The sequence below is a fragment of the Balaenoptera musculus genome, chromosome 16, assembly GCF_009873245.2.
Source record: "Balaenoptera musculus isolate JJ_BM4_2016_0621 chromosome 16, mBalMus1.pri.v3, whole genome shotgun sequence".
NCBI lineage: Eukaryota > Metazoa > Chordata > Mammalia > Artiodactyla > Balaenopteridae > Balaenoptera > Balaenoptera musculus.
Genome location: NC_045800.1, coordinates 48972861 through 48986199, shown reverse-complemented (window position 1 = coordinate 48986199; position 13339 = coordinate 48972861). Strand labels below are relative to the sequence as shown.

At 39.6% G+C, this 13339-nt stretch overlaps 1 protein-coding gene across 1 annotated transcript in view; it reads right to left on the bottom strand.

Annotated features, from left to right (window-relative positions):
- The window catches only part of LOC118882830 (FERM and PDZ domain-containing protein 2-like), a 43647-nt gene extending 30950 nt beyond the window's left edge, over window positions 1–12697 (bottom strand). Inside the window, exon 1 of the mRNA XM_036829176.1 lies at window positions 12560–12697. Within this exon, the coding sequence (XP_036685071.1) occupies window positions 12560–12584 (25 nt within the window). The 5' untranslated portion in view covers window positions 12585–12697. The remainder of the gene's footprint in view (window positions 1–12559) is intronic.
- Window positions 12698–13339: the final 642 nt, after the last annotated feature.

Here is a 13339-nt window from a genome sequence, read left to right as displayed (position 1 = left end):
CTAGTGTAAGTTCCAGAAGAAAATGGAGGGAGAAGAGAGGAGGAGGATTTGAAGAAATAAATGAATTGCTGAGGGTTGTCCATAGTTAAAGAAATGGGAGTCCTTAGGTACAAAGTACATTCAAGTAATGAACAGGATAAATCAAAATAAATTCACACCTAGACACACTGCAGTAACACCACACAACATCAAAGACAAAGTCTATATGTTATCATTTATAAAGATAGATTATCTATAAAGCAATTACACTAGTCTTGGAAATTATATCTTAACAGTAGCATATAAGCCAAAAAATTTTAGGCTACTCATCTCAAAGGTAGAAATCCAGAGAATTCCCTGGCAGTCCAGTGGTTAAGACTCGGTGCTTTCACTGCGGTGGCCAGGGTTCAATCCCTGGTCGGGAACTAAGATACTGTAAGCCGCTTGGTGCGGCCAAAGAAAAAAAAAAGTAGAAATCCAATCTATAGTTTCCAAATCAGCAGATTACAAAAAGAATACTAAAAAGTTTATTAATCCAACAGAAAGTAGAAAAAGGAAAAACAAAGAAAAATAATGATAAATAAATCACACAAAATAAGACCAAACACATTAATAATATATCAGAAATCAGTAAATGTAAAAAGATTAAATGTACCCACTAAAAGGCTGGATTTAATCTGTTTAGCAAAAGACACCATTACCATTAAAGAGTCAAATGATAACCCAGAGGGGGAGATGATATCTGGAATACATATATCAAAAAAAGAACTTTTATCTAGAATGTATCAATATTTTTAAAACTACCACAAATCAATTTTAAAAGAACAGATGCAATAGGAAAAAATGGACAAAAACTTGAACAAGAACATCATGAAAAAGAATACTCAAGTGGCTAACAAACATATAAAAAATGTGCTCAACTTTATCAATCATCTGGGAATTCCAATTAGAATCACAATGAGATACCATTATACACCCATCAGAAGGACTAAAATGAAAAAGACGTAAAGTACCATGAGCTGGTGAAGATAGAATAACTGGAACTCTCATATCTCATTGGCAGAAGTGTAAATTAGTACAACGACTTTAAAAAACTACCTGGCGGTATCCACAAAAGTTAAGTATATGCCTACTCCATGACCCCAAATTTCTACTCTTCATATATACATGTCCACAAAAGGCAAGTAGTGAATGGACATAGCAACACTATTCATAGTATCACCAAACTGGAAACTACTCAAATGCCTATAAACAGTAGGACAGATAAATAAATTTAAAATACTCTACAGCAATGAGACAGAACAAACTACAACTAAATGCATCTGATAAATAGAATAGTGAGCAAAATAAGCCATGCACAAGAGTATATTCTGTTTGATTCAATCTATATAGATTAAAAAAAAAAAAAAGAGGTAAAACTAACCTTTCCTGTTAGAAGTCAGGATAGAGGTTACCCTTAGTCAAGGGAGAGTGGTGGAGAGGGTACAAGTAAGGCTTCTGTCATGCTGGTAATATTCTGTTTATTGATCTGGGTGCTGGTTATGCAGGTGTGTTCAGTTTGTGAAAATTCATCAAGATGTGCACTTATGATTTGTGTACTTTATGTATCTTTAATGTCAATAACAAGCTTTTTTAAAAAGCTGAGTTCATCATATTAGAGGAAAAAGAAAATCCTCCTAGAGTTGTTAAAAGAAGCCATCTAAAACAGAATAACAGAAAAATTGAAAAGAAAGAATTAAGGATAGGAGTGCTATGGAAGCACTAACCAAAAGAAAGCTAGCATAGCAATATTAATAAAAGACAAAAGTTAAATTTTTGTCAAAATAATAAACAAGAAAATCCTCAAAAAAAAAAAAAAAAACCAATCATGAACTTAAATGCACCAAAAATACAACCATAAAGTCGATAAAGAAAAAACTGACATAGTTACAAGGAGAAATTTACAAACTGACAATCATAGGAAGAGATAATAACATATTTTTCCTAGAAATTAATTATTCAGATAAAATAATAAGGATACTGAAGATGAACAATAACATTGACATATTTCTTCTAATAAATCTATGATCAACAAACACGTTTCTGTTATAAAATTACATGATTGGTAAATAGGGGAAATAAAGTCAATATAATATGGAAATAACATTGGTAAACACTTAATTAGTCTTCTGCCTAGAACAGAGATGTTTTGCACCAGGTAGTAACAAATGAACACCAAGTAACAGAGCTGAATTCAGCAAGCCAATAGGCTACGGAATTCATTTCCCCATTCATTTCCTGTACTTCATCCTCACTCAGTGTGTTCTTTTACTCTGCTTTGGAAGTATTCCATCTTGAAATTTTCTCTGATCTTTGTGCATCATTAGCTAAATGTTGGATTCCAAATATTAAGTATGCAAAGTGGTTTGAAAGTGCCACAGAACCATGCTGTGACATAATTTATTCTGGCAAGTGTAAGAAAAGACAAGTTTTAACAATGAAAGAAAAGCATGAAATTCTAAAGCATTTTTAAAAAATGGAAGAACATGGGACATCCCTCGAGCTACTGAATCAAGGGCATCAACACTGTTGCACACAATTAGAGACAGTGTAAAAATAAAAGAAAGTTATCTAGCTGGAACAATTGATTGCTAGTTCAAAAAAATCTAAATGAAGATGAGAAGTAAGAATAATAAAGGCAATGGAAAGACCAAAGATTAAACACAGAAGTCATCAGGGGAAAACTTCTCCACAATTAAAGAAAAATCCTTGGCAACATATAAAGACCTTTTTATTAAAGCTAAAATATTTCAAGTCTGTTATCCTTTAACATTCACAATGGCTGGTTTAGTGGCTTCAAGACCTAGTATGTTTTCCACAATGCTGCTCTCTGGTGAAGCTGAAAGTGCAAACGAAGAAGCTGCAAAGACTTTTTACCCAGTGTTAAAACCAAAAAATAGTCGTATTATAAAACCCCTATGAATAAAATAGTGTGGTATTCGCATATGAACAGACTAATGAAATAGAATATAAAATAGAAATAGATCAAATTGAATAAAAAATTTAGTAATTTAAATCAGTGAGGAAAAATGCATTGACTAATGAATGATATTGGGACAATAGTTATTCACTTGGCAAAAATAAATTCAAATTCCTACTTCACACTGCACACAAAATTTAGGATTAATTAAAGTACTAAATATTATGTATCTATATAGGAGAAAGAGAGAGAGAGAGAAAGGAGGGGAGGAAAGGGAGAGGGAGAGAGAGATTTAGGATATAATAATGTTTATTTTATTTATAAATGAAATGGTGAAAGACTTAAGCAAGATAAAAAAATTCAAAATCCATGAAAGACAAGTGATATATTGGACTACATTAAAAGAAAATAAAAGTTTGGTATGGCATTTACATGAATTAAGTCTTAAAATATGCAACAGGCAGACTTCCAGTTTCCGCTCCAGCCTGTGAAGAGTTTGGAAGTCATCACTCCCATTCTCACAATTAGAAAAAAAGTAAGTGGCTGGAGTCAGTACCAGGAAGGAAAACAGACGGTAACTGACAAGCTGCAGAGGCTGAGGGTAGACTAGCTTAACAGTTAAAAATTCTGCAGGGCCCAGTCTTAGAGCGACCCCACACTTTCGTGAGTTTTATCTCTAGGAGTCCCACCAGGTTCTTGTGGCAAATATGAGAAAATCCCCTCATGCTTTCCAGCAGGGGAAGAAAAAACTTAACCATTTTGAAATAAGCCAAGAGCATTCTGATCTCCCCATTAAGGGAAACTACTTTACCAGAGTCTAACCAAGATAAGGGAAGGGAAGGGAAATACCCAAATCCATTGCCTCTAGCCTTCCTGTCTCACCACAAGGGAGAAGGAAGCTAAGAAGAATGTGTGAAGGTCACAGCCCAAGGGAACAACAGACTTACTAAGAGACTGAGACCTAATCATAGGATTATAGAACACAACTTCTTCCCCACACCTCACCACCACATCGAGAGGACTCCTGTATAATAACAGAGGATGACAGTGAAAAGAACTGCAAGGATTCTATCTAAGAAGGAGTTTTTAGAGACATCCAAAGACAACAGGGGAGACAAAAGCAAAGATACTAGAAGAAGTTGAAGCCTCAGACACCTACAGCTACAGTAAATAGTAAACACAGTGTGAATCTTGGCCAGATAAACACAAGTGCTCACACTAATGGCCTATGTATCTCAATTATTACCCAATACATCATGTCTGGGTTTCAACAAAAAATTACAAGTATGTATAAAAGCAAGGAAAAAACACAGTCTGAAGAAATAAAGCAAGTGACAGAACCAGGCTCAGATACGACAGAGATCTTGAAATTATCATACCAGGAATTTAAGAGGATATTACATAATAAAGGAGTTAATACTCCAAGAAGACATAACAATCCTTAATGTGTACGTGCGTCACAACAGAGCATTCAGAATGATATTAGAATGACCAAAATCCGGAACACTGACAGCACCAAATGCTGACAAAGATGTGGAGCAACAGCAATTCTCATTCATTGCTGGTGGGAATGCAAAATGGTGCAGCTACTTTGGAAGATAGTTTGGCAATTTCTTGCAAAACTAAACATACTCTTACTATATGACCCAGCAATTGTATTCCTTGGTATTTACCCAAAGGAGTTGACAACTTATGTTCATACAAAAACCTGCACACGAATGTTTATGATAGCTTTATTTATAATTGCTAAAACCTGAAAGCAACCAAGATGTCCTTCAGTAGATGAGTGGATAAATAAACTGTGGTATTTCCAGACACTGGAATATTATTCAGGGCTAAGTAGAAATGAGCTATCAAACCATTAAAAGACATGGAAGAAACTTAAATGCATATTACTAAGTGGAAAAAAACAATCTGAAAAGGTTACATACAGTATGATTCCAACTATATGACATTCTGGAAAAGGCAAAACTACGGAGACAGTAAAAAGATCAGTGGTTGCCAAGGGTTAGGGAGGAGAGTGGGATGAATAGGTGGACCACAGAGGATGTTTAGGGCAGTGAAAGTATTCTGTATGATACTGTAATGGTGGATATATGTCATTTTACATCTCTTCAAACCTATGGAATGTATAACACCAAGTGACTCCTAATGTAAACTATGGGCTTTGGGTGATGATGTGTCAATGAAGGTTGATCAGTTGTAACAAATATACCACTGTGGTGGGGAATGTTGATAATGGGGAAGCCTATACATGAGTGGGGGCAGGGAGCATATGGGAAATATCTGCACCTTCTGTTCAGGTTTATGTGAGTCTAAAACTAGAAAATAAAGTCTATTTTTAAGAAACTTTAGTGGGCAAAAGACAGGAAGAGACATTTTACTGAAGCAGTTATACACATGGTGAATAAGCACATGAAAAAATGTTCAACATCACTAGCCACAAGAGGAAAGAAAATTAAGACTATAAGGAGATATCACTACCCACCTATTAGAAGAGAAAAAAAAAAGTGATCATACCAAATGGTAGTGAAGTTGCAGAGAAAAAAAACTGTTAACAACCAAAATGTCCTTCATCTGGTAAATGGTTAAACAAATTGTAGTATAGCTATACCGTGGAATACTGCTCAGCAATGAAAAGCAAACTGTTGATACCTGCAACAACTTGAATGGATCTCAAGGGCATTATTCTGAGTGCTCTAAAAGGAAAGTCTATTAAAATAAAATAAAATAAAGTAAAATAAAATAAAATAGTAAAATAGAACTAAATTAAATTTAAAATACATAAAATAAAACAAATATTGAAACTTAAAGTTCTTGGAGTAGGCATTAACAAGCCAGGTTTCTGGTCCTAGTTCTCCAGACATTCACTTTGGTCTGTAAAATGGAACAAGGCTTTACATCTCAGCTCAACCATTTCTCCCTGACAACCAAAGACAAAGAGTACATTCCTTTTGCTGGTTGCATCACCCCGTGGGAGAGGGAAAATGTGAAACAGACGTAAGTGTGTTGGGGGCTATGATCTGTGAATACCAGCTGGCGAGGTCTGCTGCCTCCAGAGGGGTCCAGGAGCCAGACAAGCCTGGGAAGGCCCCTCTTTACAGAGACCTTAATCTCCTCTCATCTTGCAGCCACAGCTAGGAGATCAACCTCTGGTGGAGGGGACTCAGGCAGGGCAGGGACTTTGGTGGGCTCCCGACCTCGTGCAAGTTGAGAGGTGGCTCACCCTGTCACAAACCCCACAAGATGTTCCACCAGGGGTGAAGCTACATCCTTCAGCTGAATTTATCCATCGAGAACATATCATTAAACATAACTACTGGAAAAGAAATGGTCCTTAACTATCTCTATCAGGCTTAACTGTTCCAAGAGACCTTGCTTTAGCACAAAAAAGAAACATTTGAGAACAGCAGAGGGTTGAAGAAGTGAGGGTTTTTCCTCACAAGACATTCCAAGTGGTTTCAGGGAGAGAACTACAGTCTCAAGCTCCTTGCCTGGGTTTCAGTCACCAGTTTCCCTTTCTAGGCTCTTGAGTTCAGAAGCTGTTTCCCACTGTGACATCTATAAAGTGCAATACAGTGAGCTGGGAAAAGGGATGAAGGTCAAGCTGAAAGTGACTATTTCTGTCGAGAGAGAGAGAGAGAGAGAGAAAGAGAAATCTGTGGTTCCCAATACCAATAGATAAGCAGAAGTGAGATTAAGAAAACTCATAAAAGAAACTGCAACTCATTATTAAAGCATACAGAACACTGCCCATCCCTATAGGTATTCAAGGAGACTCAAATGGAAACAGTCAGGAGGCCCATTTTTCATCCATCAAGTTGGCTTCAGTGTTGAGCACACTCAGTGCTTGTGAGGTTGCAATGAAACTGTTCCTCCCAGAGACCTGACCTGAGACTGCTGATTTATGAAGCAATCTGGCAATACCTCTCAGGAGCCAGGGGATGTCCATCTCTCTTGGCAAGTTACTCCTCTTCTGGGAATTTACACTAAGAATATAATTGACATGTATATACTCAAAGAGATTTGCCATGGCGTTATGTGTAACAATGAATATATGAAATACCGAATGCCAGTGGGCCTCAGGGTTCTTCCTGCCCTGGCCTCTCTCCTCAAATCACTCTACATACTTTAAAGTTACCAACTGTCAACTCACCACTTCCAGTCGTGCCTCCAGTTCAGACTTCTCTCCTGAGCTCCTTTTTGGTGCTCCCAGCTGCCTACTAGACAATCCCACTCGGATGCTCAAGACTGAAATCATCTTCCCCCCAACGCCTCCTCCTCCAACTCCCTATCCAAACAAATGGCATGACCACCTACCCAGCTACTCAAGCCAAACCTTCAAGCATCACTCTTCTCTCCTGTCCCTCAACTCCCCATCCTCTTAATCATTACCTCCAAAACCTCTCTCAAATGCATCCATTTCTCCCCAGCCCCACTGCACAGGCCTGGCCTAAGCTACCAGCACCTCCCACCTAAATGACAACTATATTCTCCCAAATGGTTTCCGCTTACCACTGCCCCAATCCATTCTCCATTCTGTGGAGACCTCTTCCTAAAACACAAATCTGACCCTGCTACTCCTCCGCATTAAAATCTTCAGCAGCTTTCTAGTCTCCATAGGATCATTTCAGGTTCCAAACTCCTGACCAAGGCTTGCAGGACCTCTGGTCCACCCCACCCTACCCCACCCCTGCCCCAAACTAATCTCCAACCACTTCCCCTTGCCTCCATAGCCTTTCTAGAAAGGCTGCATCTAGAAAGGTGCATCTGAAGATGCACCACCCTCCTCTCACCTCCTGCCCTTCCCACGGGCTGCGTGGGGACACTCCCACTTGAAGCTCCTTCTTCCGCATAGGCTGAATGACTGAGTAAATCAATGAATGACTAAGTGGGAGCAGCCTGTACTCTGACCAGCATCACACAGATACGGATACAGGAAATAAACGAAATGCTTAGATGATACTTTTTTTTTAATGTCCAACACATTTCCTACGTAGCCAAACGCTTTTTTATACCTTTTTAATCTATGGAAGAGTAAGTTCTTAGCCTCAAAATCTTCTTCTTAACTGGCACCAGCCCCCCATGAACTGATCCTTTTCCACCATTCTACAGATCTCCTTCCTGCCTTTTTTCACTACCTACTCTATTTCTAATGACATTAGGCTATTACAACCATTTAAACTCAAGGAAATATAAGGAGCAGGAAGTCTACAACCAAGGCAAGAAAAATAAGGGCAATTAGCAATAGAGTTGCCAGTGACCAAGAATAAAATGAAGACCAAGTCCGGGGAAGGGGAGTTAGCCAGTCTCAGGGAGAAGAGGTCTGGGAGGAGAGCAACTGCAAACACCGACCTCTGGGCCAAAAAGCGCAGAAGGAAAATGAGGAAAGCAAAGCATAGTGGCTGAGAGAGCAGGTTCTAAAGTCAGAGTTGGATTGACCCTCGTCTACCTTGGGCAAACTTATTTTTCTCTTTACTGATGTGTAACATCGGTTATTGTGTCTGACACATAGTAGCTTCTCAATAAATGCTAGCTATTTATATTATTAACAGTTGAGTATATGCTGAGGGCAGGGGATAGGGTAGGGACAAACTCACAAAACTAGGACTTAGGAACAGAAGTGGCTTCATCAGTCGGGAGTTGGCCTAGGCTGTACTTGCTACTCAAAGTGCAGTCCCTCAGACTAGCCACATTGGCATCAGTGGGGAGCTTGTTAGAAATAGACTCAGGCCCTCCCCAAGCCTCCTGAGTCAGAATCTGCATTTTAACAAGATCACTAAAGATCACTGGGTGGTTCACAGAACATTACAAGCCACAGAGCCCTGCTCTAGGTTCCATCAGCTTGTTTGGAAGAACCAGTGGCAGGCAGGCAATGGCTTCAGCCAACTAAATTGGATGTGGAATTGCAGTGTTAAGTAACCAAGGAAACCCCTAACTAGGGCTTCTCAATGTTCCAGGGAACTTGGGTAATTACTCTCTTAGATCAAAGGGAAGGAATTTGGTGGAGGACTTATCAGAGGATGAGCCGAGGCCATACACCAGGATGGGCTGCCCAGTGTCAGGTGGGCTTGTATGGCCTGAAGTCAAAAGCTGTGGGTGGAAGGGACCTGCAAAAGGGGATGAAGGGGGTGAGGCAGGGGCAATGACCAGGGCCAGAGACGAGGGGGATTGAGAGGGGGAGAAATGGTCACCAGGGCTGTTTTCATTCATGCTCCCATACATGCTGTGTGCCTTGCCCACACTTCTCTGGCCCACCAAGAGCACTTCCTTAGTTCAGCAGGTCCTTCTGAACCAGCCCTCTCCTTCCTCCATAACCTCAAGTCCAATGAGCAAGACTGATGAAGAGGCAGGATGGGCAAGGGACAGCACCCAAGAGTCTCTCTGGGAAGGTTTACGTTGCTTTCCAGATAGTTTTAGGCTAAAAACACTTTGTAGAGAGTAGCATTGCATTCATTTTATAGCAGGGCAAAGTAAACATTATTTTAAAAATAAAAGGATTAATGCACAATGACTTAGCCAAAATAAATTCCATTGAGTGCTGATGAGCCAGACCTAGGGGTTTAGATGCTGGGAGTTCAAAGAATAGGATCCCACCAGGGGAGTGAGCACAATGTCTGCAGGCATCAGAAGAAGTCCAGGGACATCTCTTGAAGGTTGCAAACTTCCCTCATCCTTCTCTGTTTTGTCTTTAAATCATAGTCATCTTTCCATACTGGTATTTTCAAAGAGCCCAGCATTGACTTGCACACCTGAATCCATTCCTGTATTTCCTATCTTGATGAGTGATATATTTGTCCATAGAGAGAAACAGGTATTCTTCTTAATTCCTTTCTTTGTCTCCCCTTCTTCCATCCCCACTAATCATATTCCTATCCCCATGGATCCTGCTTCTTTAAAACTTTCTTGGATCCTGTGATGTGCTAAAGAAGGTTCCTACTGACTGGTAAGAACCAATTATTAAATCTCCAGAAATTTTGCAAGCTGGTTGTTAAACATAGCTATTACAAAAATTAATTTATAGAAACTTCTAATTAAATAAATTATATTGATAATATACTCAAACTCACTACTTCCTGATTATATTACTATATATATTATGTTGTCTATGCTCTTAAGCTTATTTAAATCAATTCCATGTATATGGTAGAAATTATATACTGATACAATGGTGTACTGGTGCGTATCACTTCCAACTTTATGTTCAGAGATATCACATTGGGAGAAGTGGTCATAGTGGGAGTATTTACACCAAAGAAATTGGCAAAAGCTACAAATCAGGGCTTGGTTTGCTGTTTTGTTGATTGTCTAGACTGTGGACAAAAAAAAAAACTCCAGTAAACAGTGAATGTTGCCTGCCACTGCCGCCACCCCGATGGTGGGCCCCGCAGAGGGGAATTCAGGACAGAGAAAAACAGGATACTGGCCCAAGATAGTTAAGATGCATATCAAAGGAATAATTTCTGTGAGCCCAGACTCTTGCATCTTCCCATACACAGAAAGGCACTAAAATCATTTACTTGAGATGTCTGTTTTTTGTGTTTAGCAGTAATCTTTTGATGTTCAACTACATGTGTTTTGTTTTTTTTTTTTTCTTTTCAGCAAAAACTCCTATGTATACTGGCTCCTCCTTTACCTCTTTGGAACAGTCCCTCAGAGCTATCTGAGAGGCTGCCTTCCCAGGCTACAGTCCTCAGTAATGTCCTCAAATAAAATATAATTCTCAACTTTTAGGCTGTACTTCTTTTTTTTTCAGTCAAAAAGACTTAAGAAAATGATAAAGAAAATGTTAACAATGCAGATTAAAGCTAAAAGTGTGTCATGTCTGCAGTTATTACATTGTAAATAGAACAAAATTTGAGGAAATGTTCTTCCAGAATTAAAAAACTATTGTCCAATTCAGCACAAAAATCACTCATGTCATTGACAAATGAGTGGAGTTAACACATTCACCTTCATTGCTTAACTTTCTTCTTCCTTGGCAACGTAAACAAAAATATCAGTCAGTGTTGGAACTATACTCATTGGTCAATTGCAAACATAGGCTGACTAAGGATACAAGAGTTCACCAAAAATCAATTAATACATTCCATGTGAATCAGTTGGCTATACAGAATTGGCAATAAAGAATATCGTATACTTTATTGCTTGTAAATTGTGCAATACACATCCTTCACATCAATAATGTTTATAACAAACTTATGTATATATCTATGCATGTTTGGTTTTTTTCACAGTGTTGGCAGCATTTGCTTGGAGGTTCTCAACATCCCCACTATCGTTTCCTTAAATTAGGCCATCCATCATTATTCCAGGCTCACTCTCTCCAATCCCATACCCATATTACTACCAGAGTAATCTTTCTGATATTTAAATGCAATCATGACATCCCCCTCATTAAAATTATCAGTGGCTCTGCAGGACCTTCTGAACAAAAGACAAGCTATAGAAGGCCTTCCTTGATATGCTCTGTTCACCTCTGCAAACTCCTCTCTTATCAGATGCCCAACACTCATACTTCACTCAAGTTATTCCAGACTGTCAGATGTTCCTAGAATGTGTTTTACTTATTCATGCCACTGGGCCTTTGCACGTGCTTTACTTTGCCTAGGATGCCTTTCCCCAACTCCTCCCCTCCCATCACTCACTAGTTCCCCCCTAGCATTTGAACAGTGCTCAGACAGCACCTCTTCCAGGAGCCTGCGCCACTCCAACACTTGCTACCACCACAAGCTGCTGTGCAGGTTCACCTCGCTGGCTCCCCCACTCACCTGGAAGATCCTGTGAGCAGAGAGAGGTGTCCCCAACACCTAGAACCTGGCCTGGCACTCAGGAGACACCTAGTAAGTGCTTCTTGAATTGATAAACTAATTGATTAGTTTCAGCTAATAGCCAATAGCAAATCACAGGATTTAGCCAGCAGATATTCATCTCTGAATTCAATTACTGCTTTAAAAAAAGAAGGCTGTTTAAAGTGTCAAAAAAACTCAACTGAGCTTTTTCTTTCCTTTAAGCATACATATAAAACTAGATGAATCATTGACATTTTTTTCTTTTTTTCATTGTTTTCTGGAAGTCAACTAGACATGGCTTGAGACTTTTTATCTTAAACCACTGACTTCCTGTAAGGAATAACCAAAACACTCATTCCTGAAAGACAGTGACTGCTATCATTTATTGGGCTACTCTTATGCTCCAAGCATGTGCTAAGTGCCTTTCATATGTCACCTCATGTATCTTCAACATTGCTGCAATGTGTGTACTATTATCCCATTTAACAGGTGAGGAAACTGAGTCTCAGGAAAAGTAAAGCATTTGTATGAGTTTGAACAGATGTTGAATAGCAAAGCAGTGATTCAAACAAGGGTTGGTCTGACTCTAAAGTCCAAGTTTTCTCCGTTGAGCCCATTCTTTACTCATTAAAAACAAATGCACTGTCTGAATCAGTCCCTGCCAGTAGCCTGGAACGCATAATACTCCAAACAACACTGCAAAGAGCCTTTAACACAAGACCTAGCCCAGCTGAGTTATCCTTATTCCCAATACCCAGATCCAGTGAATGGGTTTGCCCTTCCCTTGATCCAGTTTGATAGGAGAAAAGTGAAGGATGACAAGGAGTACCTGTGTCCTGTGTCAAAGGCTGCATCCAAAAAGTCTCCGTGACCTGGTCTAGGCCTTCATCATGGACCACTTTCCAACAGGAGCGGGGATCTCGTCTCTCAGCTGAGCTGCCTCTGTCGCCTGTACTGCTGCCTTTGATTACTGTTTGTTACTAAGCTCTTGGCGGCCCAGCAAGGGAGTCAACAAGGGCCCTTCTCTTTTCTGCGGCTTGCTCTCGTGCCCTGAGCCCTGTGCAGCCTCTGGCCTGTTAGCAGGCAGAGCCACCCCAGCAGCCTGAGTCCTCAAAGCCAGTGATCCGAGAGAGCCTGTAAGAGCTCAACTGGATTAGGTGCCACCGAAGGCAATGGGATTGCAGCTCAGCCAGGGCTTTGACAACGATGTCACTTTATCTCCTGGTGCAATCAAAAGAAAGAGCCCTGCAAGGAACCAGGGGGCTGGCCAAGAGCTGAGCCTTCGTTTAATTAACTCCACCGTTCTCCATGACCTTTGGACCTGCACGAAAGGACAGAGAAATGTGCAAGAACATAATGAGAAATAATGGCCTGGAGCTGCCAGTGGGAAGGCAAGAGAAATGTGATTGTGATCATCACTTATGCCCACATAATAATAATGATAATAATAACAATGGGACAGGAGGAAACTTTTGGAGATGATGGATTTGTTTACGGCATAGATTGTGGTGATAGTTGCACGGGTGTATAATGATCTCCATACTCTTCCAGTTGTATAAATTAAATATATACTGCTCTTTGTATGTCAATCAGCCCTCAATAAAATGTT